Source organism: Neomonachus schauinslandi, chromosome 16, assembly GCF_002201575.2.
Source record: "Neomonachus schauinslandi chromosome 16, ASM220157v2, whole genome shotgun sequence".
Classification (NCBI taxonomy): domain Eukaryota; kingdom Metazoa; phylum Chordata; class Mammalia; order Carnivora; family Phocidae; genus Neomonachus; species Neomonachus schauinslandi.
Window position 1 is genome coordinate 32,942,874 of NC_058418.1, and position 26,070 is coordinate 32,968,943.

Sequence of the window (26,070 nt, forward strand, 5' to 3'; positions counted from 1 at the left end):
ACCGACTCTTCTGGAAACCTGGAACTGCTCTAAAAAAATAGTGTACTAATGATAAGAATAATAATTTTTTTTAAATCTTAAAAATGTTCATATCCTTGGCCAGGCCATCCCCCTTTAGGAATTTATCGTGAGGAAACAATCAGGCCAGAGGACAAAGATTCAGATACAAAGATGTTCACTGCAGTGTCACGCGTCAGACTGAGGAACTGGAGACCCTTCAGTGCCCAGGGATGAGGCCATAATTAAATAAACACTGGCCTCTCTGCACGGGGAGGGCATCAGTATCATGGTTTTTTAAAAAAAATTAATGATGGGCAAATATGCACGATATCATGTTATTCTATATCCCTGTGGGTGACATATTTTTCCACATTTTCACATTTCTAACATTGGGATGGATCTTACAATCTATGTGTCCATTTATTGTAATATTTCTTTTTTTTTTCCCAAAAAGCTGCATTGACTCAATGTGTCATAGAAGGAACTGCATCTTAGAAGCAAAGAAATATAGTGAAGAATGTTTCTGATACTTCTTCAGTAATCAGAATAAATAGATATGAAACAAAGAACAGCAAAAAAGAACTCCATACTGGCTCCCCATTGCCTAGAACAACGCTGTTATCCCATAAAAATACGATGCGACCCACCTACGTAATTTAAAATCTTCTAGTTGCTACATTTTCGCAAAGTCAAAAGAAACAGGTGAAATTTATCTCAAAAACAATCATTTTTTAGTGACCCAAAATATCAACATTAATATCATTTCAACACGTAACCAGTATTTTAGGCGTCAGTAATAAGGCAGTTGACATGTTTCTTCATATCTTCTGAACCTGTATTTCACATCTCAGTCACGCTGCGTTTCAAGCACTTGGTGGCCCCCTGTGGCTAGCGCCACCGTATCGGATAGTCCCCGCCACCATCCAAGATGGCTCCCAGAGCCCTGACTCCGCCATTTTGCAACTCTGCGCCTTTCTTCCGGCTGCTCCCTCCCCCACAGCTTTCTCTGCCCCTTCTCTCCACCGACCAAGGCCAAAATCAAACGTGGCTTTTTGGAATTGACTGTCCAGTGCCACCTTCCCCATGCCTCTCCAGCACCAGGCAGAGCTTATGCTGGTTAAGAATGCAGCCCTGGGTTCAAATCCCAGCTCTGGAACTTATGAGCTAACTGTGTGACCCTGGGAAGTGACTTCCCATCTGTTACCTCCTCTATACGATGGGAATGATGATAGTGCCTATCTCGAGTGATGACTGGAAGGATTAAGTTAGTGTGTTAAGTAGTTAAAGCAGGGCTAGTACAGAACAAGCATTCTCTGCTCTAAGTGCTTGCTGCTATGATCAGTAGTAATACCATTGTCATTGTCCTTACTCGAGCATGTCCACAATGTATGGCAGCTGTCTGGGTTGGCAAGCAGGTTTCACCTTGTTTTCCAGCTCCCGCATGGCTAGTGATGCCCAGGGAGCTATGCTGAGAAGTGTGTTCTGGCCTCCTTCCCACTTGGCCGTGTCCATGGGAGAGAGGAGTAGAGGCACATGGGAAGCGAAGGTGCCAACTCTACTAGGCTTTAGGAGGCTGAAAGGATCTCTCTAGCAAGTCTTGTTCCTGTCTGTGCCCCTCTGTGCCTGGCACACGGCGGGGGCTCAGGAAATGTTAGCTCAGTGAGGACGCAGAGACACGGTCCTCAAACTTCCTCGGGAGCAAGACAGCCTCAACAACATGGCAGCAATGGCATCTCTTTCTGGGACTCTCCGTGAATCATAGCCCCAGGAAGAAGAGGGTGGCTCACCTGTTTCCCACGCCATCGTAAACCCAGTGAGTGGAGCCGATGCCCTCATAGGCTGACGCCCAGTAATACAGACATGAGTTCACGTGTAGGCTGTACAGCAGGTAAGTCGTGGTCCTGATCACCCTGCAGGAGAAGGAAACGCATGAACAGAGTGGCAGGGGGGTGGCCATGACTTCTCACCCCAAGGGTAGGAACTGCAGAGAATAAGCCCACCTTCACCTCCCCTGACACCCGCCTTGGACATGCCCCTGGTGGAGCGTCACGGCCCTGACCCGCTGCCTGGCAGGATGGACACCTGGCGGACACCTGGCAGACACCTGGCCGGATGGACTGGGCCAACCGCATGCTCTTCGGAGACGTCGCCAGCTAGGGATGGTGGCGTGTGAACAGCGAGTTGTCCAGGCCAGGGGCTGGGATGGCCCTGAGTTCCGTGTGCAGACAGTGCTGGGGGAGTGAAGGACAGGGAAGGACAGCGGAGGCTGTATCCTTGGAGAGGGGCGGGGAAGGGACGGACACGTGCAGGGAAGGGCCCCTCTGTGAGCGACATGGAGAAGCTTTGTCCCTGCGTGTGGCCCGGCTGGGCTTGTGCCCCACTCTCCGACATCAAGAGATGGCCCACTGTCCTTACAAACACCCCCCCCGTGTTCGAGCTGGATTGAGGGGCCCAGTTCCCTGCGCTGAGATCAAAATGACACCCGGCTCCCTGGAAATAGCGGTGAGCCATGCATACGATCCTCTGTGTGCCCTCCGCACAATTGGGGGAAATGGGACATTCCTGGCTCTCTAAAAAAACAAACATCCCTTCAGAGAAGGGCCAGGAAGAGGCCTGGCTTCCGGTAGCACTGGGGCCTGCGGGGCCAGAGGAGCTTGAAAGGGGTAGAAATATGAGTAGAGAATGCCTTGCTCCATTGTTACTGCGAAAGGCCCATGTCGTGTGCGTGTGTTTCTCACCTGTAGATATAGGCTTTGCTGAGGATGGATTCCAGGCGGCTGTTAAACTCGAAGAAGGCCATGTACTGGGAGGAAGAGCAAAGCATCAGGACAGCCCGCCGTCGGTGGGGTGGGGCGCTACCCTCCCCTGTCCCCCAGTGCGGAGGGCTCTTTCTGCAGCGCCCCCCAGAGGAGGCTGGACAGTGAGCATTCAACATCAGAGGTCCGTTAGCCCTCTGAGGGGTGGGGGCCAGAAACTCCATTTACCAATCCGCGGGAAACCGTGACCCCTCTTCCCATAGAAATTACACCTAGTCCTGTTCTCGCAGCTTGCCGATGTGTAAGGGGACTCCTAGACCTCCCGAAGCCTAGCATGACATTTTTAGGGGTACACACATCTCGGGTTAAGGACCCTGTTTGCAACGTTTACTTATAAAGGAAACCATTTTATAAAGAAACAGCATCCCTACCACCCCTTACTTGATTCTTCAAAGGCTTGTCTATAATAATAAAAGTATAATAGTAGCTGCTCTTTTTTTTTTTTTTAAAGATTTTATTTATTTATTTGTCAGGGAGAGACATAGCGAGAGAGGGAACACAAGCAGGGGGAGTAGGAGATGGAGAAGCAGGCCTCCCCGCGGAGCAGGGAGCCCGACGTGGGGCTCGATCCCAGGACCCTGGGATCACGACCTGAGCCGAAGGCAGACGCTTAATGCCTGAGCCACCCAGGCACCCCAATAGTAGCTGCTCTTCTTTACTGAACACCTTTGATGACTGCACTTTATATTCATTACCTTCTTGCTTATTTACACGTGAGGTACGTGGTAGCATTCTCCTTTTACAGAGAGGACATTGGCACTTCGTGATGTTGAGTCACCTGCTCAAAGCACACAGCTGCTAAGTGACAGAGGCAGGATTTGAACCCAGAGGACACTCAAAGCGGCAACACGCCGCACACGTGTTGTTGGACATTGGAGAACGACCATGAGGGAAGTTCCCAGAGCCATGGGCTGGTCGTCCTCCAGGGGGTCCTTCTGAAGTCTCTCCAGGGTTTACATCGGATGCAGGGAGCTGTGGGCTTGGATCTCCCTCCACTAAGGCTCAGAGTTGTGTCCTGAGTCATGCTAAACACCAGATATGGATCCCATTGCTATGGGGGGGGGGCGATGGGGGGGAGGCGGTAAAACTCGGCCTGTGGGTCCACAATTGGTCTGCCAGGAAAACCCATTTGGGGGATCCCAAGTGCTCTGACTGGCTGTCGACCCTGGTCACATTAAAAGGACCACTGCCTGGTCTCTCCTTTACCCTGTGTCACCTTCACGGGGACACCGGCTCTGCCCCAGCGGCAGGAAAGATAGCTGTCATGACACTGAGCAACAACCAACAATGAGAACAGGTATCGGGCTGCACGTCCAAATCTATCCCGGGTACTTCCTGGCTCCTGTGACCTTGGGCAAGTCACCCAAGCTTTTCAAGCCTCCGTGTCCCCATCTTTTAGACGCAGACCATCATAAAGCAGAAGTCCTTCTGTTGTGTTTCTATAATTACTGAAAGCATAGACCGTGGAGGCAGACTGCCTGGGTTCAAACCCAGACTCCATTCCTTCCTACCTGTGTGACCTAAGGCAAGTTACTTAACCTCTCTGGTAAAATGCTGCTATTAACAACACTCATCTCTGTTAAACTGTGGGGTTGAGGAGTACGTACTTTTTAAAGCTTACGGAATAATCCCTAACACACAGCACAACGAAGAATCTCTAACACTTTTAAGGAACTTCCCAACCCCCCTGGGGCCACCCTGATGCCCCCCCACCCCGCCCCCGCTCCCCAGTGCTGCTCAGGGCAGACATCAAGATGCCAGTGCAGAGCACGGAAGAGCTGAAGGCCCTGGATGGGAAGCCTACCTTCAAACAGCGGGGCAAGCGCAAGAGGGGATTCACACCAAACTTCAGGTAGAGCAAGTCCAAGGGCAGGAGGCAGAGCATGTCCATCTGAAATCCCAGTGGGACACCGCAGTGTATAAAACAGGCCGCCCCAGGGAGCTGGGAGGTAAGGGGAGTGACAGGGTCTCTACCTTCCCTGGAAGGGTGAGGTCAGAATGCCCCAGCAGCAGGCAGAGAGCATTTTACCCACAAGCCTCCGTTTGCCTACCCAGTGTCATTCTGGGGGGAATCACATCGCACCGGCCCCAAAGCACCCAGGGCCCCCAGCAACACCACCTTCCAAGCCCTGGCGGAAGCTTGCACCCTTGGCACACACCTTAAAGCGATGAGATTTCAGGTAGTTATCGCGCATCTCCTTCTTGTCCATCTAAAAGAAATGGAATACTGACCATGAAACGGCCTGAGAGCTTAATCCCTGACCCTGTGGGAGCAGCATGGACATCCCTGCAGAGTTTCCACCTTCCTATCAGAGTAACAGCCCCAGGGACCAGCGGAGCTTTGGGGAAAGAAAGACCCAGGGTCTGCAGGCAGTGAGGCTGGACCTCTGGGAGAGGAGGCTGGACCTCCTGGGGGGGGGGGGGGAGTTGTCCAAGGTCATCTGGCTAGATTCCGGTTTCCTAGCTGGAAAGTCTATATTAGGCTCATTCTCTTAGCACGTGGGTCTTACCTGGACCATTTGCAACCTGGCTTACTGAGGAACCGCCTCCTGCTCTGATCAGGCTGGGGAAAGAGGCTGCCCAGGGAACTCTTTTTCCTTTAAATTGTTTAAGAGACACAACCCCAGCCCTCCTGCACACAGAGGAGCAGGCCCCACCAGCGTGGCATTTTGGAAAGTGACCTGCACAGAGAGATAGGGACTGGGCCCTCTGCCCTCGCCAAGTCAAAATCAGGACTCAGTTTCCTCCCTGGGAAGTGGGGCCTGCACCAGGGCACAGGGTCCGATGCCGGTCCAAGCAGCGTGCTCTTTGCAGGACCCCCTGCCCCAGGAAATGCCGTTCGCCCGCAGCTCCTGTGCTGATCGCTCTGTGGACACCATCTCAATCCACCCTCACTGCAACGCTATGAGGTGGGAACAATGACTTCCCCCATTTTACAGCTGAGAAAACTGAGGCTCGGCGGGGGGCTGCAGCTAGTGGTGGTAGAGCTGGGATTTGAACCAGGTCCACCTAAGGGTCGTTCTCTGGTCCTCTTTCCATCTTTAATTCTGTCAGGTTCTGCAGGAGCCATTTGACCCATGAGCAATATTCGTGGGTGTAATTTGAACAAGGACGGGCACACCTGCCCGAGATCTTGTTCCCTTGTCTTGTCTATCAGAGCAGCAGCTGGGGTCAGACTCCCAAAGGCCCTGCTGCAGGGCCTGCCCCCCCGGCCCCGTCGCCTGCCCAGGACTCACAATGATGTCTCCCCCTCTGACAAACTGCAGGCGAGGCTGGAACACGGTGATGTCCAGGAGGTAGATGAGGTCGCACAGATAGTCCATCAGCAGCCAGAGGAGGATGTTGTCTGGCGTCTGGTAGGGGAAGGCCCAGCGCACAGGAATCAGCCAGCAGTTCCAGTTCCAGGCCAGCACCACGAAGAACAGCCACAGGATGTACATCAGGTCTGCGGGGGGGAGCGAAGGGGCAGGAAAGCGCTAGAACGGCCGTTGGAGAAGGGCTCCTCTCAGGAGCATCAGGGTAGGGCTTCCTTCTTTCCGCTCGTCTCTTCCTAGATGTGGCACTTCTGTAACGGGGGTATGTGTGTGCCTGCATGTGCCTGTGTGTGCACGTGTGTGTGCATGTGTGCGCGTGTGTGTGCATGTACCTGTGTGTGCATGTGCCTGCGTGTGTATGTGTGCCTGTGTGTGCGCATGCGTGTGTGCCTGTGTGTGTGCGTGCGTGTGTGCTTGTCTGTATGTGTGTGCCTGTGTGTGCGTGTCCACGTGTGCATGGGCCTGTGTGTGCATGTGCCTGTGAGTGTGTGTGTGCTTGTGCATCTGTGTGTGCACTTGTGTGTGCCTGTGTGTGTGTGTGTGTAAAACTATCTCTGATATAAAAACAAATCCCTGCCAGGCCCTAATAAACCAGAGTCCTCAGCAGGGGGCATGATGGGGGCATTATTAGATAATAGGCAGCTAACTAGAAAACACTTTTGCTCTCATTCTTATTGAAATAGTTCCAACAATGTCTTTCCTGCTTTAGTAAATACACAATAGTAAATAACGCATAGAAGATGGACACACAGGGCGCCTGGGTGGCTCAGATGGTTAAGCGTCTGCCTTCGGCTCAGGTCATGATCCAGGGTCCTGGGATCGAGCCCCACATTGGGCTCCCTGCTCCTTGGGAGCCTGCTTCTCTCTCTCTCTCTCTCTCTCTGTCTCTCATGAATAAATAAATAAAATCTTTAAAAAAAAAAAAAAAAGAAGATGGACACACAGACGGGTGGGTGGAGGGATGGACGGGTGGATGTCGTGGGTCACGTGGTCATTTTAGAGGCCCAGTGGACACGGGGTTGGCGTCCTGTCCCCCCAGGACTTGTGTGACCACAGGAAGGTCTCTCTCTGGTGCCTACCCTGCCTCCCTGGGGAAGGCACAGGAGAGGTCAGCTAAGAAAGGCTGGGAGGTTCTTCGTCAACTGTAAAGTGCCGTGCCCAGAGGACGGGTTGTCGTTCCCGAGGAATAGAACGTGTGAGGGGAATTCACTTTACATGTCACAAGAATTTCTGCCCTTTTCTGCTCAGAGCAGCAGCTCCAGGAAGGGGCCGTCAAGAGCAGAGTAGAAGGCAGCCTTGGCCAAGAGACAGGGCTCCCGGGTCTGCCACTAACTAGTCGTGCCTCAGTTTCCTTGTCTGTAAGGTGGGGGTGATGGTACGTTCCTAGTCGGGGGCTTTTGGTTTGTTCGCTCCTGACGTGCCCTTGCACTGCCCCTGCTTCTCCCACTCGGTCTCCTGCCCTCGCAACAGTATGCGGCGGGGGCAAGGCCCGGGCCCACCCAGGACTCACTGGTCAGCGGGTCGATACTCTGGGGAAACCGGTACGTCTTCCACGGGCGGCGCTTGAACTTGCAGCAGAGCATGTCGCAATAGTGCTCCTCCTCCGCCTGGCCCGGCCCGGCCGGCTTCACTGCCGGGGCCGGCTCTGGGGCTTTCTTGGCCGGGGCTGCGGAATGACACGGTGACCATCTGACCCAGCCCTGAGGCTCGGGCAGAGGCTACAGAGAGAGGCCAGCCAACTACAGACTCTGCAGCTTGAGCCGAGGGGACCCTGGCGCCACCCCCAAAGCTGCAGTCAGCTCTGCATGCGGAAACCGGGGTGCTCTCTGCAGCAAACCCCACGGCACCCGGCTGGACACTCTTACCAGCTACTGGTCTGGAACTGCTTCTCAGGAGCTGCCCAGAATGAAGTGTTTCTGGGCAAGTTAGGTGTTTCCAAAAGTCTGTTTGTGCGTCTGTGTTTGGACCCCCTTGGTTCTCTCAGGAGGGCTGGGGGCGTTTCCCACCCCAGACCCCGGCCACCGAGGGCCAGAAACCAGGGAAATCTTGCTCTGGGTTTCTCAGAGCAGGAACCTGAGCTCCTTCATCTCTGAAACAAGACACTGAAGGGGACCACAGCCTCTCTGTGCATCAAAGGTGATGGTGTTGGTGACCTACAGATGGACTTTTGTAGGTTCAATACGGTTGTGTTTCTAGCTTGAGGACTGTGGATCCAGACCCTGCTAGGTCCATTGTTGGCACCCTGGACTCTGAGGCACAGTCCTCCTTTGGAAACCCTCCCTGGCAGGAGAGCTCTTCTCTCATTTCCTCTTGGAATCTTGAAAGCAGGAAACTGTCAGGTAGCCCCATGAGACTATGGCAAATGAGGCCTCCGAAAAATAAGACTAAAAAAAAGTGGGGTGTGGACGCCATCTGTGTGTCAGGCCATGAGATGCCTCCCAGGCTGGACCACCTGCCTGCTAGTGGGAAAGGGCCAGAAGGGTCGAGGAGGGTACGTGCCCTATGGGAGCGGGAGCCAAGTAAGATCGGATCATCAGCCAGAACTTTGACCTTATTCCCTTCCCTGCTTCCATAGCTAAACCTGTACATACAGGACCCAAAAATCCAGACAGTGGAGATCTGGGCTTTTCCCAAGCACCCTAACCATTTCCTTAGGGGTACCCTCACCATGAGTTTACAAGGGGCTTTAGGGGACCCATTTCAGGCGGGGTGAATCATCCCAACTCTGAACTCACAGGGCTTAGGGCTCTCCTCATCGGAGGTGACGTCAGGGTCGATGAGCTTCTCCTTCACCTTCTCTGTCCGTTCCCGGAAAAGCTTCACCAGCTCCTGGAGCCGGTTGTTGATGATGGTGCTGTTCTGGCTGGCCACGGACACTGCGCGGTCTTGGCCACTGTGGACACACCACCCGGCGCTGAGGGGGGCTGGATGGGACGGGACCCCTGTGCCCCCCGGGCCAGAACCGAACAGCATCCATATCCCACCCGGCCCGAAGGAGGCAAAAGCTGCCCCAGTTTCCTTCGGACACCAGAAACATCAAACCCACTTTAATAGCTCCTAGGAGGAAATTCAGTCTGGGGCTCACACCTGGGGGCCCAGCTTTTAGAAAATGTACCACGCAGGATCTGATTCAGATGGGCAGTTCTGAGAAAACTTTGATCCCACTTGCGATTTAGGGGGAAACTCTTGGAACTCAGGTCAGGACTGTTAGCCCCAGTTTGGGGTTCCCATGAGATTCGTGTCTGGGACAGATCAAAGAGCAGACAGGGCTACGCTTCTGGCTCAGGAAATAGCTGATGGAAAAAAATAGTGCAGATACATTCTATATCCTTTTAAATTATAGGAATTTAAACCGTATGCACTCGCAGCAAGAGAGACAGATGGACAGAGAGACGGACAGAGAGAGAGAATGAATGTGAGTCTGCCCGGCGCTCCACTCATAGGGCAAGTGCCCTGGGTGGGCTGGGACAGGCTGTCCTGTGAGCAGCATCACTCTGACCATCGTGCTGAGCTGAGTGCATAGTAGTGTTTTCACATCTGTTTGTTTTCAGACACGGGGGCTCCGGAACTCAAGCCAGCTACTCCCCTGGTGCTCACTTGATGAAGTGGGCTGGAGACAAGCAGTATGGGGGTCCCAACAAGAAAGGGCACACAGATATGGTGGAGACGCTAGCTGCTTACCCACATCTGCTCCCTCCCATGGGGAGTGGCTGCTGGGATTCAGACACCCAGCGAGGGTGGCCGGGTGGGCTCCCAGCAGGGGAACATGAGTGGACTTGCTACATGCATCTCTGGGCCCCTTGTCTGGCATTCTCCCCTTCTAGGGGTGACCAGCAGGGGCTTGGAAGCCACACAAAGGTGGCAGAGCTGCTGTCCGCAGGGTCCCTAAGTGACTGCATAGAGCAGAACCCTCCACTGACCTGAAACAGTGACATGATTGTGATACATGAGACATCTTGTTGCTTAAGCCACTGAATCTGTGGGGTCTATTTGTTACAGCAGCTGAGCCTACCTCGCTAATGCATGAACCCCCACGCTGAACTCCTTAAGAGGCTTCAAGGGTAATTTTTATTATTATAACTGATTTCTGCCTTGTTTTCTGATACTAAACTCTGACCCTATCCCTACCCTACTGTATAAGATGGGATTCCACTATATAGTCAAATGGGCCAATGAACTAGGGGTGAGGTTTGGATTTTTTTCTTTCTCCTTCAACTTTTCTGGACTTTCTACAACTCTGTAAAACAAACTCCATAAAATTATGGGTAGGGGGGAAAAAAGGCTGGAAGGAAAGCCCAGTGCCTCCTGGGACCACTCCAGGAGCTGAGGCTGAGAATAGGGTGAGGATCCCAGGCCAGAGCCTGGGGCCAGGGAGTCACCAACAACCAAACATCACAGACTCTTCTGGAAAACATCTTCCATTGGCCCAGCCCTTGGAATAGTTAGATGTCAGAGCTCCAGGTCCCAATGCCCTCACTGTGGCCTCTAAACATTGTCCCACAGACCAGTTGCATCAGAACCAGCCAGAGGCTTGTAGAGATGTGAATCCCCCAGGGCCCACTGTCTGAAGTCCTGATCCAGCGGGTCTGGGCTGGCAGATGGGAATCTGTATTTTTAACAAGCTCCCTGGGTTCAGACCACTGGTGATCCTTGTTTTCCTCACTCCCCCTGCTGACCCTCTCAGGGGTTTAGCGCCAGGAGCTAACCTCTGCCTATGGGCCAGGAGCCTCTCCTTTACAACAAAGCCTCTGTGCATTCTGCAGACTGTACAGAACTCCTAGGCCAGCCAGAAGCAGCCTGGACAGGAGACCCAGCCCTGTCTTAATGCTCAGAGGCTGCTGGCAAAGTTGTGGCGGAGGGTTCTAGAAACGTCCATGCTCTCCCCCTCAACCCCAACCCCCTCCCCTTGCCTGCTCATCCCCACCCAGACTTCCAACTCTCTGAGACCCCAGAGGTGGTCCCCACTCACTCAGTGCCCTGTGGGCTGGCCGGGTCCAACCAGGGGACCATGGGGGACTCAGCCGGTGACAGTGCCTTGAGCTCTTCAGCCTCATCATCTTGGGAGGGCAGCCTCTTCCTGCAAGGACACAGACATGGAGGGACCTTCAGCGAGGGCAGAGGCCACAGGGGGAAGTGAGCCGACCTTGACCCCTGCAGATCACTCAGAGCTGAACCCTGGGGGGTGGGGAATGGGACAGGGGGTGTTGGTGCTGCAAAGGGTCCTCACTTGCCTGCAGGGAGACAAAAAGGGAGAAGAGAGGGACACAGCCGCTCTCTGGACCTCAGTCTCCACATCTGTTCAATGGCCTAGTGTAAAAGTAACAACACTGACTTGGTACCAGGCAAACCGGAGTTTGCATCCCAGTCCTACTTCCTACTAGTGTATGATCTTGGCAAGTGACTTAAACTCTCTGAGCCACCTCAGTTTTCCCGTCTGTAAAATGGAACTAGATTTACTCAACTCAATGAGATACTCAGGACTCAGTGGGGCCTCAGCTTAAATGTTCTGCTTTCCCCTCCCAGTCCCCAGCACACCCCTCCAGGCTCCCTATCTGAGGAAGGAAGACCAAATCCTCCCCAGGCTCCCCTGTCATTCAGTGCATGTCTGCCCCAGGGCTGTGTGTTTGGAGCCATTGGAGTCCTGGCTGATGATGTCTGGGTGGGAATCCACTTATCATTCTTCCCATCCTCAACCATCGCAACTCAGGATCCCAGAGGCTTCTAGAAGGATACAGATGGAGGGATGTGTAGCCTTTATTCCAGAAGGCTCTGAAACTATCCTATGACATCCTGCCTGCTCGCTGAGGATGGCAACACTCGCAGGTTCACCTCCTTCACACTCTAATTAAAATTCCCACCCGTGGGCGCCTGGGTGGCTCAGATGGTTGGGCGTCTGCCTTCGGCTCAGGTCATGATCCCAGCGTCCTGGGATCGAGTCCCGCATCGGGCTCCCTGCTCCTTGGGAGCCTGCTTCTCCCTCTGCCTCTCTCTCTCTCTCTCTGTCTCTCATGAATAAATAAATGGAATCTTTAAAAAAAAAAAAAAAAAAATTCCCACCCGTGAACACGGAGACCAGAATTTGCACAGGTGGAGGACCCAACTCAGTCCTCTTGCACCCAGCCCGGTGCCCTCTCCTGAGTCAGGTGCCATCTCTTGCCCAAGACACCGGAATGTGGAACTCCATCAGCAGCTAGACTCCTGCAGCCCTGCTTCGCATGCAGCCCTGTGCTGAGCACCTTGCACGAATTAGCTCATTGAATTCTTCTAGCAGTCTAGTAACAGGTGGTGTGTCTATCCCCATCTTACAGTAGGAACATGGAGGACTAGGAGTGTTCATTGGCTTGCCTCGAGCCTCACATCGGTAAGTGGTGAGCTGGGATTCACCCCAAACCAAGGCTTTAAGCTTTTTAAGGTTTAAGCAAACCTAGCCCATGTGCCCCTCTGTCAGGGTCTGTGGTTTCCATGGCTTTTTGGTGCCTATCAGTTGCTCACAATGCTCATTCCAACCCTGACCATAGGCAGCCCCATTGGCTTCCCAAGTCAGGTATCAGAATTCTCCCCTCTCAGGGCCAAGGAGGCTCAGGTAGAGGTTCCCCTGGTTTCTCAAAGTCATGTTCAACTTAGAGCTCTCTGGGACAGTCTTGTTTGTTTATTTAATTCCTTGTTCATTGTCTGCCTCAGCCCCATGAGAACATCAGCTCCATGAGAGTAGGCCCCTGTCAGACTTCTCCTTGATGTATCCCCAGCACCCAGAGCAGAGTCTGACACATAAAGTTGTTCAAGAAATGTTTGTGAATGAATGAATGAGTGAATGAGTCAGTGAGTGAGTGAGTGAATGAATGATAAGGACAAGAGGAGGCTTGCCCATAAACAGAAGGCAGAGGGCTTGGATTCTATCCCCAAGGGAGCCTACTCCCCCTCTCTGTGCCCAGATATCCACCCCCAACCCAGCCTGTATAAAGAGAACAGAGAGAGGTAGACCAGATGTCTGCAACAATATTGGCTCCGTTTTTTCTGCTGTGTTCTGCATGGTTCAATGAATGAAACAAGAGGATTGATGGAATAGTGAGCTATGTTGCAAGGCTAGATGGGATTATGACTCTTTTCTTCACATTAAAATCAGAGAGCCTTCAGTTGGCCACATCTAGCTATCTCTGTTACAATAGCCTTTTTACCTTGGCTGAGAAAGTCCTCAAGGACACATGGATGAAAGCAAAGATTAATCAAGAAAAAGGAACTATCTCCTAATCCAACCACCTCAGGAGAAGCACTGGCAGCTCCCCTGCAGCTTAAATGCAGTCATTCACAAAGCAATGCACCACACTTCACAGTTTGCCTACAGCTGTATGCAAGACCTCTCTGTTACCTGGCTCAGGTTGTTCAAAACCAACTCTAATCATGCAACGAATTTATATCAAGAAGCATAAAAATGTGCACAACCTTGACCAGGATTCCCACTTTTGAGAAAGGAGCCCAAGGACAGAGAGAAGCCCAAAGAGATGTCCATAGCTCCATTATGGACAGTGCCCAAAAAGAAAGTATTTGTTAAGTTCATTCTGGCACATGGAGCTGGAGGATGTGGTCTCAAATGAAATGTCAGATGTGGTCTCAAATGAAATGTGATCCAAATCACCCCTCCAGTTAAAACCACACAAAAGCATGGGCCCATAGACAAGGTGTATAAGAGAAGGCAGTAAAATTAAATCACTACCTAGTGTGCTGGGAAAAGGGATGCTTATTTTTCTAGTGTTTTTTGGTATCTCCATTCCATTATTTTAATAATAAAACAAGGGGGTGGAAATTAGCCTTTTCACATTTACTACCCCCCTCCTATCCTATAGTTGAGGGTACTTGGGAGAGGACTTCCTTGGAGAACTCTTTATAGAGTCCTAAACCAGAGTTGAGGACCAGGAAGTGGGGCCATAGTCCCAGATCTGACTGACACCAGGTCGCCGAGTGACCTTGGGCCAGCTGCTTTCCCACTCTGACCTCAGGCTCCCCTTCGTGCAAATGGACAGATGGCACGGTGCTGTGAAAAGCCCAAGAGAAGCATAAAAGGTGACCTTTCAGTCTCTGCGGCAGATCCCAGGACCGCAAAGGTGTCGGATTTGGCAGGAGAAGGTGGTGGCAGCTCGGGTGAGGGTGGATTCTCCACAATGGGGGGGTGGCTGTCCACATCAGCATCTTCCACCTGCACTTCCGGATGCTCTTTTGTAGCAGGCACTTGGAGAGAGGAAGGAGAGGACAGTCAGAGAGAGAGAGAGAGAGAGAGAGAAGCCAGGTCCCAAGGGCCTTGCTCCGTTCTTGATAAAGCCACAGAAAGCATGTCTGGAGGGGGCCTCTGGCAGCCCCACCTCCCAGTGGGCCCCATGGGAGAGCTCCATGCAGGGGGTGCAAGAATGCAGAGCCCGGGGGCCTCTGAGGGCCTCGGCTGCCCCAGACCCCAGCCCAAGGGCTGCAAAAGAAGCCATCACACCACTGAGGCCACGGAAGCTCCTGAGCACAGCCTGGAGTCCAGCTTGCCCAAGCTCTGGTCTCCCCAGGCCTAGTGAAGCCTCAAGGACCTGGGGTTTGATGGGAGTGGGGGTGGGGGGAGGCTGGGAGAGCCCAAGTCCGAGGGCCTGGCCTAGCACAGCCTCAGCTGCGTCCCCTCGCTGGGCCTCAGTTTCCCCATCCCACGGCAGGGGTGACAAAGGCACACAGCCTCACACTCTTGAAGGGCCTCAAATGGAGACATTGGGCAGTTTCTTGCAACCAAGGATAACAGCCTGTCCTTGGAGTGTGTGTCACCCCTGTTTGGGAATCTGTTTGGGTGTCTCCTTATTTCTGGACCTGCTGGGAGCCCCTCAAATCCATCAACCCAACTCCTCTCCTGACCTCTGAGAAGCCTGGTGCCGGGTCCCACGTTCCAAGGACCAGGTCCTCCCTGGCCAGTCTGGGGTGGTCCTGCCTCAGGCTTCATCACCCACCCCAGGGGCTGTGGGGACAGGCCTGCCTGAGGCGATGCTCAGAGGATGCTGAGGGGCCGAGACAGGGCTCCCTCTCCCGGCCACACCGGAGTGGGACCACTCGCTAACAGCTGGGCCCAACGCACCCAAAATGAGGAGAGGGAGCATTCTGAAGCCCTCGGAGATGCGACTTTCTTTTTAAAGGGCTACCATGGGGAAAAAGCCAGCACTTCGCAAAATGTGGCAGAGGGAACCTAAGCAAGACCTTTGAGCATTTGTTGTACTAAGCCTTAAGCCCACAGAGGAAGAGGATGAGCAGGAATGGAGAAGTTTCTAAACATTTAAGGAACAAGTGTTGCCAGACTAACAAGAGAGATACCCCCAGGCTGTGGAAAGCAGGAGAGAGCGTGAGGCACCGGGGCCCTCACCCTGCTTCCCCCAGCAGGGTGAGCTCAGCGCCCCAGACTGTCCCCAGTGTGGCCCCCGGAGCCTCCATGAGGCCGTCTCGGGGAGGCTGCGAGGGGGCAGGTGCTCCCCCACCCTGCCTCACCCTGAGCAAGACTCTGCAACCTCCATCCCCCCAGGAAAGAAGGAAAACCCCTAAGCCTGGTGTTTCATTTCTATAGAATGAGAATAATATTATGAAAAATCGAATAACACGGCATGACTACATTGGCTGAGAGAAGAGTCATATTTACGTAGAGCACGTCCTATGTGCCTGCCTTCCATTCATTTCACCAAACTCTTAGTGCTTTATATAGATTAAGTCGTCCCCCCTTCCCGGCCCTTCTAGAAGGCCGCTGTTATCACTGTCCCCATTTTGTGGATAAACTGAAGCACAGAAAGATGAAGGAACCAGCTGCAGAGCCAGGATTTGGACCCAGGCAGCCCAGCTCTAGCACTTAGCCTCTTCCTTCGTCCTGAGGTTGGTGACCGGCTCGCAAAGAGGCCTCCGTTTAAACAAAACCTCACTCGGGGCCAAGCAGCATCACTGAAATGGGATGGTGTTCTTCCTACATGCTGCCCTGCCTTATCTGCAGCATCTCACATCACCGCCGGTCATACCACCGCGGCTGGATCAGCCCACTGTCCCAATGTGGCCATGGGACTATTTCCCCAAGTGTGGGGCTCCTGGGGACCTGGGAGGACACAAGATGGCACAGATAAGGCAAAGGAAACGTGGGACGAGAACATTCCTCCCATTTCAATCCTCTCTAGATCCTGAATGCACAGAGATGAAGTCGCAGCCTGGTGCTCCCCGGGCCCTAACACGTCTCGGACACAGCCTAATTCCCCTTTGGGGCTAAGAGGGCAGGTCTCCACTGGGAGCCTTCAGCAGGTCCTCACCCTTCGCTGAAACGATCAGCACAACTTCGTTTTCAGTTCATTTGCAGTTATCTCTATTCATGCCTTCTATTTATGGCAAGCGATGCTGGTTTCCCACTGGAATAGTATGGTAAAGCTTCCTGATTGAATAAACTTAATTAAATGTAAAAAATGAATCCACTGAAAGAAAAATGGCAAGCCAATAAAGGTAGAATTGGTATAGGATATAGCAAAACTTGAGAAGGGATCCGTGGGGGGTGGAAATTGGGGGATGCTTGGGAGTGAGTAGATGTAGGGCTTCCCAGAAGACCGGGCCTGGGGGTGTCCACCCTTGTGGTAGGGCCGATCACCCCCACTCTGTGCCTATTGCAAGCTGGGAAGAGAGGACAGCGGTGGATCTGTTCTCATGAAACGTTCAGTTCTGCCCGTCTACTGACTTCACAAGCACCCTTGCCCACTACCCCCCCAAAATAAACAAATGAAATGGGAAAGCGAGTGGGTCTGGCTTGAGTTAAGGCAGATAGTGATAGGGGTTAGTCCAGAGCCACTCCGCTGTCCCTGAGTACTTTGTCATCAGGAAGCAAGCAGCAGGAACCCAAAGACTGTCACAGGGACCTTGTCACAACTAAATGGATCCAGACGGGCCCTCCTTCTTCACGGGCCCCTAAGGCTATCCCTCTTCCTGGTCTGCCTGCAGACACCTGGGGGCCTCTCCTTTCCTGAAATGGGATTTGCTGGGCAGATATCAACAATCCCCACAAAGTCCAGCTCCCAGAAAATCCTCAAGGTCTAGGATTCTGTCTGAAATGGGTCCCCACATTCTTCTTCTGCTCCATTCCCCTCAATTTATTCTCTTCCCCCCACCCAAGTCTCTTGGCCTAGTGATCTTAGTAATTTGTTTAAGCTAGGGTGTGATTGACTACCTGTAAAAAAAAAAAAAAGATGATCTGCAGAATGCAATGTTTTACCCAAAGAAATTAATTGCTAATTGTGGGATTTTAGGCACAGAGATAAGGGGACTAATATCCCTTAAGTCACCACAAAGCAAGATGAAGGCATTGACCAACAGAGGAAGGGGGTTGGTTTTCCAGGAGTTCAACTGGTGGTCCCACACCTTGACCATGGCACCCATGCGAGGAGCAGCCCGAGCCATGCAGAAGTCCACACCACAGGCACAAGCATGTTGGGTGCACAAGATCACACTACCTAGGCGACGGATGGAACTTCTGGTCTCCTTGGCGAAGCTGGAGTTGGACAAGGCCGTCCTCCGGGAGATGAGGACAGGGATGCGGGTGATTGAGGGGCAGTAGCTGGGCACATTGGGGAGGTGCTCCGCCAGAGCTGGGGGAGCAAGCCCTGGGGTCACCTGGCCAGGTGGCTGGTCCTGGACCAGGCGATTCAGCTCCACGTCCTGGCCTGGTTGAGCCATGCCGCTGGGGCCAGTGGGGGTCAGGCAGATGTGGGATCCTGGGGACTGCAACCAGGAACAGAGGGTTGGGGGGAGGTAGGGGAGGTGGGCTCCTCCCCATTAGCACCAACTCGGACCAGCCTGGTGCCCGCCCGCACTTGCAGCAGCTGCACCCAAAGCCCAAACATCATTCGTGTCCCTGGGGTCAACATCGAAAGCATCATCACGTCATGTTGGCTGGTCTACTTGGCAGCTCTGAGGGACAGCACCGGGCCCTCCAACTTCTTGTGCTTTCTCTGTTAACCAACCACTGGTGGCATTTCCCACCTCAGACAGAAAAAGTTAGAATCAGGGATGCCTGGGTGGCTCAGTTGGTTTAGCATCTGCCTTCGGCTCAGGTCATGATCCCAGGGTCCTGGGATCAAGCCCCGCGTCGGGCTCCCTGCTCAGTGGGGAGTCTGCTTCTCCCTCTGCCTGCCACTCCCCCTGCTTGTGCACTCTCTCTCTCTCTCTGACAAATAAATAAATAAAAATCTTTAAAAAAAAAAAAAAAAAGGTGCTTTTCAAAGACCAGGTGGGGAGCAAGGTTGGGACACCTGGGGTCAGGACACCTGCATCCAGTCCCGTGTCAGTCACCGGCTGGCTGGGACATGAGCATCATGGTCCCCATTATGGCCTCCTGCCTCAGTGCCACGCGGTATATTGGGTACCTTTGACACACTGTCCCCTCCTACTCTGGCCCATGCCCTATGCGGCAGGCATGACTATTGCCCCGTCTTTCTGGATTTGGGAGGCACAATTAAGAGAGGTCACATGCCTGGCTCCAGGTCCCACAGGAAGGAGGAGGGAGGAACCAAGAGTGAAATGCAGGTCTGTGCCCTTGACCGCTCAGCCACATCCTGCCCACTTGGAGCCTCAGGTTTCTCAACTATAAAATGGTCTGCCTGCCTCAGAGGGTGGCTTGAGGAACATGGAGGCCCAAAAGGCCAGGGCTCCGTGTCTGTCTGGCTCAGGCTCCCCAGCCTGGCTATCCTCGGCTCCCCCAGCCTCTGCCGCACCAACCATGGAGTTCTCGGGTTTGGGGTTGGAGGTGGTAAATAATAGCAAAGGGCGTGTGCTGGGTACAGCGTGGGGATCTGGGCAGTAAGGAAAAGCTCATTACGACACGTGGGGTCTAGGATGGGCCCTTAGCAAGCTCGGGTTCCAATTTGCACTCAGAGATGCTACATTTCAGCCAAACCATCTCCAGATGGTAGTCCAGAGAGCTGCATTCCCAGAGAGGAGTGGCAGGAGGGGCTGACTGGGAGTGGGGTTTCCACAGGCCTAATGGAGTCCCAGGAGCCTCCCGTAATTCCCCTGGGGCCTTGAAATATATCACCAAGCTCTGATGATGTGGCCCCAAGATGCAGAGGATGGGTTTCGCCCGAGGATGAGGCAGGTGTAGGGGTGTGGGGATGGTAGGGAGGGAGGGAGACGGGCTGAGTGCCCTTGTCCCCAGGCTGCCCCCAGCCTGAAAGTATCCTCAACGCTCTGTGCTCCCCCTGCCACCACACACCTACCTTCTGGGCTGACAGTCACGGCCTCCTCCTGCAGCTCCTACAGACAGGAAGGTGCAAACAGAAGCTGGACCATCAAGGCTCCTCCTCGCCCCAGGCCAGCCCAGACCCTGTTGGGAGATCTGTCTTCAAGAGTCCTCCCGGGCCCCGATTCTACTCCTTGCCCTGCCTGACTGCTCAGGCCCACCCCCCCGCACCTGCTGGGGCATCCAGGGAGGTGGCCCCCACCACGTAGAGGGGAGGACACCCAGGAGCCCAGCGCCCGGACTTGACACAGATAAAGGGGGGTGTGTTCTCACGTAACTCTCCCCACCTGGGCGCTGTGCGTAACTGTGTGGGACACCCTGGGGAGGGGTTTTCAGCCCCATTTTACAAAGGTGGCCACAGAGGCCCAGAGTGGGGAGGTGACTCATCCAGGGCCACACAGCCACGTGAAGACTGGCCTGCAGGACAAGCTGCTCCACCCCGCAATGGCCCTGTCACCCCAGGCCCTCCCTGAGCCCACCTGACCCCTGGTATAAGCCAGGTACTACAGTACCCACCACGCTATTCTCCTCTGTCCAGTGGGCATCTCGCCAGCTGAAAATCCCCCTGTAAACAAAGTACACAAAGCCTACCCAGGCCTCAGAGGTAGTCTGCTCATACCTGGGGCGAGGCCCTCTGGGGCTGGCTCCTGCCTACTTCGCTCAGGTCCTCGCCAGCCTGCGCCACCAGACAGCTATCCAGCAGGACACTGTGACCCCAAGGGGGAGGAGGAAAGGGCTAGTGTTAAGGGTGTTAGACATTTCCTGAGCCCTGTCTGCCGAGAGCCAGCCCATGTGTTGGGAGCTGGTGCACAAAGGTGGCCAAGAATAGGTCCTCACCCTCAGGAGGCTCCTTGCAGGGGCAGGCAGACCACAACTGTGTCTAGGAAGAAGGCCTGCCCAGAGGAGGTGGCCTCTGGGCGGGACCTCAGGGAAGATGAGTTGACCATGAGGCATTAGGTGAGGAATGGTGTCCAGGACAAGGGAACAGCATGTACAAAGGAAAGTGTGGTGGATGGTTCGAGGAACCGTCCTCTGGGGGGTGGGACCAAAAAGCACTGGATAGTGTTCAAAATGTACTCCCAGCATTTCCCTTCTACGAGCCTCCAGGCGACGTTCGTGACACAGTCAGGGCAGGGAGTACGAGAAAAATGAGGCCCAGAGAGGTGATCTGACCTGGCCAAAGTCACACAGCAGATTGTCTGTCACCACACAGATCTCGAATGCAGGCCCTGGTTCTTTCCAGGCCACAAGATCAGAGCCATGCTTCGGCTGCTGAAGGTTTCAGGGGTCCCTGGCCCAGGCTGCAGACATACACGGGTGACAGGGACCAGAGGTACAGAGAGGACTATGGCCAATTAGAGAACGTGTACCCATCTGAGTCGGCAACCCCACTTGGCTTGGAAAAATCTGATTTTCAAGAGGAGCCTGAACTACGTGTTTTAGAGGTGGAATCTCCAGTCTTTAGATGCTGATAATTAATCCAAGTTAATAGACTCATAGCAATATGTAGATAATCAAAAGAGCCTGTCTATAGGTTAAACTGGGCCCTTCGATGCCCGTGTGCAGCCTCTGGGTTAAAATGGTGACTCAGAACCAGGGGCCAATGGGACTTATGTAGTTAGAATTGGATCCTGGGTCCTAGTGGCCCACCCCGCCCCACAGACCTCTGTCAGCGAGGCTCACAGAGAGTGCTCCGCAGGGTCTACTGTCCAGAAAACCCGGATTCACCATCTCCTACCCAGAGGGCCAAGCTTCAGCCCTCCCAAGGTGGGTGAGGAGGTGGGGACAGAATTGCAGCCCTGGTCAGTGTGGAGCCAGTGGCCTGGGAGCAGGACTCAGTTGGTGATCACATGGTCACAGCAGGCCCCATCCTCACCTAAACCACCCTGAGAGCCCGGGGCTGCGGCCGGTCCCATTCCATCTCAGCGATCGCAGGCATAGATGGCCCGGCCACGGTCACACGGCTGGCACAAGGCAAGCCTAGATAAAACACGGGTATCTCTGACCCCAAGGCCATGTCCACAATACTTGGCTTCCTGTCTCCAAGCATCTACACGGCCCCATGTGACACGGGGGAGTGAGGCAAGTGTCCTGAGGACCCGAGCACCCAACCCTCTTCATTTCCCTTCATCATCACGTAGCTATTTCCATCGTAAGGGGCCTTAGCTGTCAGGGTCACAGTCCCCACCCTGCCCAGGAAGAAACAGATTTTCATAAAGAGATTCAAGTCACAAAAGCAAGGGCACATGATGACTTTCCAGGGGCCTGCGTGCTTTAGCCTCCGTGGGCCCCTTCGTCCTTAAAAATAAATATTAGATTTTGTGACTGCATTTATATAAGATTCAATAGTATATATATTCTCTTCCATCGAAAAGTTCATTTTGGGGTCTGACGTTAAAAGAAATTAAAATGTGCTTGAAGGCCCTTCCCGGTTCTCAAAGCACAAAGGCCCAGGGCATGAACATCTGCAGCCCCGTCTGGGGCTGCCTAGGGCCTTGCTCGTTCCAGAATCAGGCCACGACATCTCTGGATGGCCCTGAGCATGTCACTGGGAAGCCCTCGGGCTGTCTCTGTTTGCCCATCTGTCAAATGGGTGGGATTTGCTCAGCCTGTCCAGCCGGACTTATTTGAGGGAGGTCAGAAGGGCTGGTGAGAATCTCATGAAAAAGTCAAAAAAGACTTCCCATGTCTGGTGTCATTCTTGATCCTCCATCTCTCGACACTGAGAAGCAGTTCTCCTTGTGTGGGGCACCGAGGGTTTGCTTTACTCCCAGGTCCGCGCTTGCCGGCAGCGCAGCCCTGGACGTGCAGGGAACCGTGTCTGAGCCCCAGTTCTCTCGTCTGTGAAACGGGATGAATAACCGGTGCCCAGAGGCTGGCATGGACACCGAGTGCTACGCAAATGGCCACTGTTGTCATGATTGCTCTCATCATTATTATTACTAATAGTAGAGGAGGTAGCATCCTGCCGGGTTATGAATCACCCACGTGGATTGGGGAACATCTTGCACAAACATCTCCAGCTATCAAGACACCTAACGAGCCCTACCATGGCCCTGTCAGCAACACCAGGGGCTGCTTTGGGAGCTGCGTAACCAACGTCATGTTGCCCCTGGTCGGCAATGTGCCCAAGGTCCCGTCTTGCCCAGCCCAGAAGTCGCAGGCCAGCCACTTCTGGAAACCTCCCCAATTCCAGGGATTTCCAAGCGGAGGATCAGACGGATGGGCTGACGTGGGCATCCCGGAGGACCTCCCCAGCTGGCTATCCGAGTTAAAGGTGCAGGGAGTAGCCAAGAGTTGGCCATCCCGCTCCTTGTCCCCCAGGTCACCTAGCAGGCTACACCCCTAAGCTAAGGTCCTCAGCACGCTCCTCACCAGGCACCCCAACCCTGAAAGAAAGAAGGGGAGTCCTTAGGAAGAAGCAGCCACCTACTTGGGTCTCGCCGTCTTTGCCGACAAGAACGCCCATGATGCAGGAGGTCAGCTGAGGGCGGTGACATTCATCCCAAGCCCCAGGTCGGGTGCACACAGGGAGACAACTGGGAGAGCCCCAGCCCAGCCCCAAGGCTGCCAGGCCAGCTCTGGAGCCAGTGTGGCTCGGGTCACCGATGAGCCACTGATCCTTCCTGCTTCTAATCAGATTGAGAGGATGTGCAGGGAACTCTGCAGAAATGTCCCCAGGGAGGCCAGGTGGGGACCAAAAGGCTGCGGTTGCTAGGAAAAGCCGAGCTGTTGCCGGCAGAGACCAGGTCGCTAGGCGACCGTCTGCCTGTTACCAGGGCCCACGCACGTCATCAGTAACCCCAAGCCGGCCAAGAGCCTCCCCCCGGAGTCAGTGACAGCCCAGTCCACCTGCCCACGCCCGACGCCCTCTGGCCCTGGCCCGGGCATCTCTCACTCTCTTACCCGGGGCCCTCGTCCCGACCTAGGGCCCCGGGCCCAGAAGTTCCCGGAGCTTGAAACTCTGGATAAACATGTATGTGAATATGTGTGTGTCTGCAGCATTTGTAACTAAATACATGTGCCGTGTGCGTGAGCATGCGCGTAGGGCATAGCATGTGCACGTGCAAGTGTGTATCAGCGTGCCTGTGTGTGCACATGTGGATGCGCGTGTGGTGTGTGCGTGTGCATGTGTGCAGGCTGCGTGTGGGTGTAACTGTGTGCTGGTGTGTACGTATGGTGTAGATGCGTGTACCGTGCAGAGAACACGTGTGCAGGCGGTGCGTGTGCATGTGCGTGAGCACACTAACTCGCTGGCCTCCGAGGTGGAAAGCAGACGGCAGATGGGGCTGCACTAACGAGGCTGGGCCGCACCTAAGTCTTCACCCAGGAGAAGGGGTGTCACCTGTCAGCCAGAGCAGCCTGGCTCTGGGGGACCCACAGGGCAGAATCGCGCTGTGTTACAGAAACCATAAGGAAACATGCTTATTTTTGGTGGAAGAAATACTTTCATAAGTCAGAGGTGTATAAGGATGGGATGGACAGCCCTCAAGAGGTTGTGAGCTCCCCGTCACTGGAGGCAAGCAAGTAACTGTGTGGCCTCCTGCTAAGGATGAAAAAAATTGTATGTGAACTAGGGAAAGATGGACTAAAAGCAGAAGCCACTGAGCAGGCCTCCAGCCCGGAAGTCCTGTGTTGGTCTCATGGTGTAACGATTTCCTGCCTGGGACTGGAAGTGACCCTCAGTGCAGATGAGAACATCAACGACCTTTGATGGGGCGCCCACTGCAGGCCAGGCCCTAATATGCCCACTACACAGCTGGCCCTGCCACCACCCTGCAGGGGCTGTGAGTGTCCCCATTCCTCAGACGTGGAGGCAGAAGCTCTGTGTGGTATGCACCTGCCCAGGTCACTCTGCCAGGAGGAGCAGAGCCCGTGTCTCAGGCCAGGGAGGAAGGGTGTGGGCCAGGGAACACCACAGAGGGCCCAGTGACACGGACAGGGAATAAAGCAAGGGACAGATTAAATCAGTCTGGCCTGCCCCTGATAACAGCCTCCTCGAGCTCTCCCTGCCTGAGTCCCCCCACAGTGCAGCTGCCAGATCACACCACTCCCCTGCTCATGAACCTTCAGTGGCTCCCCATTGCTCCCGGGAAAGCAAGTCCAAGGCCTTCACAACCTGGCCCCCTGAAGCACCATCTCCCCCCATGTCCACCAGGCGCATTGTCACTGTCCCCGGACATGAGGGCTGCTTTTGAGGCTCTCTTCGAAACCCCCAGGCTCTACGCTGTTCTCGTCTCCCACTCCCCTCATTGGCACCTCCTCCTCAGGCCTTTCTGGTTCCTCAAAACTCCCTGGCTCTGATCTGGCCTTTGGGCCTCTCCTCTCTCCACGCTGGCTCCCCCAGGATCTCCTCAAGCCCCCTGGTTTCCAGTTCTGTCTACGCGACCAGACTCCTGCCTTTACATCTCCAACCTCTCACCCCCAGCTCCACACTCAGGTCCAGCTGCCTGCTCTCCATCTCCCCGTGGGTCCCCCTCTCTGTCTGTCCTTCTGTCCATCCCACATTGCTAAAAATCTTCTCCCTCTTAATGGTCTTTTGTATTATTATTGAAATGTTTGACATAGAACATTGTGTAAATTTTAGACGTGCAACACATTGATTTGATGCGTTTATTGATTATAATATGATTGCCACCATGGTGACAATCTATCATGTCACATAATTATCATTTCTTTTTAGTGGTTGGAATAATTAAGATCTAGTCTCTTAGCAAGTTTGATGATTATAACTTTTAGTGGTTTCTGATCGCCATTCTTTAACCATTATCTTAACTGACTTCTCTGTGCGTTCATGTGAAATCCTTATGGATCGGGGTGGAGAATCAACCATTCATGAGCAGGACAGAATCCAGGGTGGCCTACACGGTGTCACAAGCCCCCATGGGACCGCTGTGGGCGGGGTGGAGGGGGACAGAGCCCTGTGCCCTGGCTCTGTTCCTGACAGGGCTGTGAGCCCACTGCAGGGGCCCCTTCACTCCTCCAGCTATGCATTCAGTCGACATTTACTTGGCACCTAGGATCTAGGGACATGGGAGTGAGCACAACAGACAAAACCCCCCACCCCCAAGGAGGCTGCGTTCTAGTGTGTGTGTGTGTGTGTGTGTGTGTGTGTGTAGGGGTGTGGGAGGCTGTGAAGTGGTGGGCCATATGAGTCCCAGGTCATTTTGAGCACGGGGGGACCCCCAGCCTCCCCAGCCTCTTTGGTCAGTGCCCAGCAACACAAATCACAGAACAAAGGAAGGAGTACCCCCACCCCAGAAGCCCGCTGCCCCTCACCGTAACCCCTCCCCAGGTCATCCTTGGGGGGAAGACGGAGAACACACAGCGCCTTACTTTGGCTTCTCCTCTTCTTCCTCCTCCTCCTCTCCATCCTCCTCCTCAGCTTCTCTCTCCTCTTGAATCCGGGGCAGTTCCCTGAGTTGAGGTCAGAAGCAGGAAGTAAGCCCACCTACAGCTCCGCCCCGAGTCCAGCTCCTGTCCCCATTTTCAGGAAGATGTCCTGCAACCCCTGACACCAGAGCTGAACTTCTCAACCACGACTTGACCCGGGGAACCCCACCTGAGCAGCCTTGGGCTCCCTCCGGCAGCAAGGCCTCTTCACGGCACCAGGGGCCCGGCCCAGCCCCCGCCGTCCTAGTGGCAACCCTGGGTCAGCCCCTGAGCCTCTCTGGGC

The 26,070-nt window shown here is 54.1% G+C and overlaps 1 protein-coding gene across 1 annotated transcript in view; it reads right to left on the reverse strand.

Moving 5' to 3' along the window:
• CNGB1 (cyclic nucleotide gated channel subunit beta 1) overlaps nt 1-26,070 on the reverse strand; it is a 70,581-nt gene that overhangs the window by 19,532 nt on the left and 24,979 nt on the right. Inside the window, exons 15-26 of the mRNA XM_021704369.2 lie at nt 25,731-25,811; nt 20,014-20,101; nt 19,372-19,408; nt 14,194-14,353; nt 11,100-11,207; nt 8,866-9,023; nt 7,641-7,796; nt 6,053-6,261; nt 4,976-5,026; nt 4,621-4,707; nt 2,739-2,803; nt 1,788-1,910 (exon numbers count right to left, since the gene is read on the reverse strand). Of these exons, the coding sequence (XP_021560044.1) occupies nt 1,788-1,910; nt 2,739-2,803; nt 4,621-4,707; nt 4,976-5,026; nt 6,053-6,261; nt 7,641-7,796; nt 8,866-9,023; nt 11,100-11,207; nt 14,194-14,353; nt 19,372-19,408; nt 20,014-20,101; nt 25,731-25,811 (1,323 nt within the window). The remainder of the gene's footprint in view (nt 1-1,787; nt 1,911-2,738; nt 2,804-4,620; nt 4,708-4,975; nt 5,027-6,052; nt 6,262-7,640; nt 7,797-8,865; nt 9,024-11,099; nt 11,208-14,193; nt 14,354-19,371; nt 19,409-20,013; nt 20,102-25,730; nt 25,812-26,070) is intronic.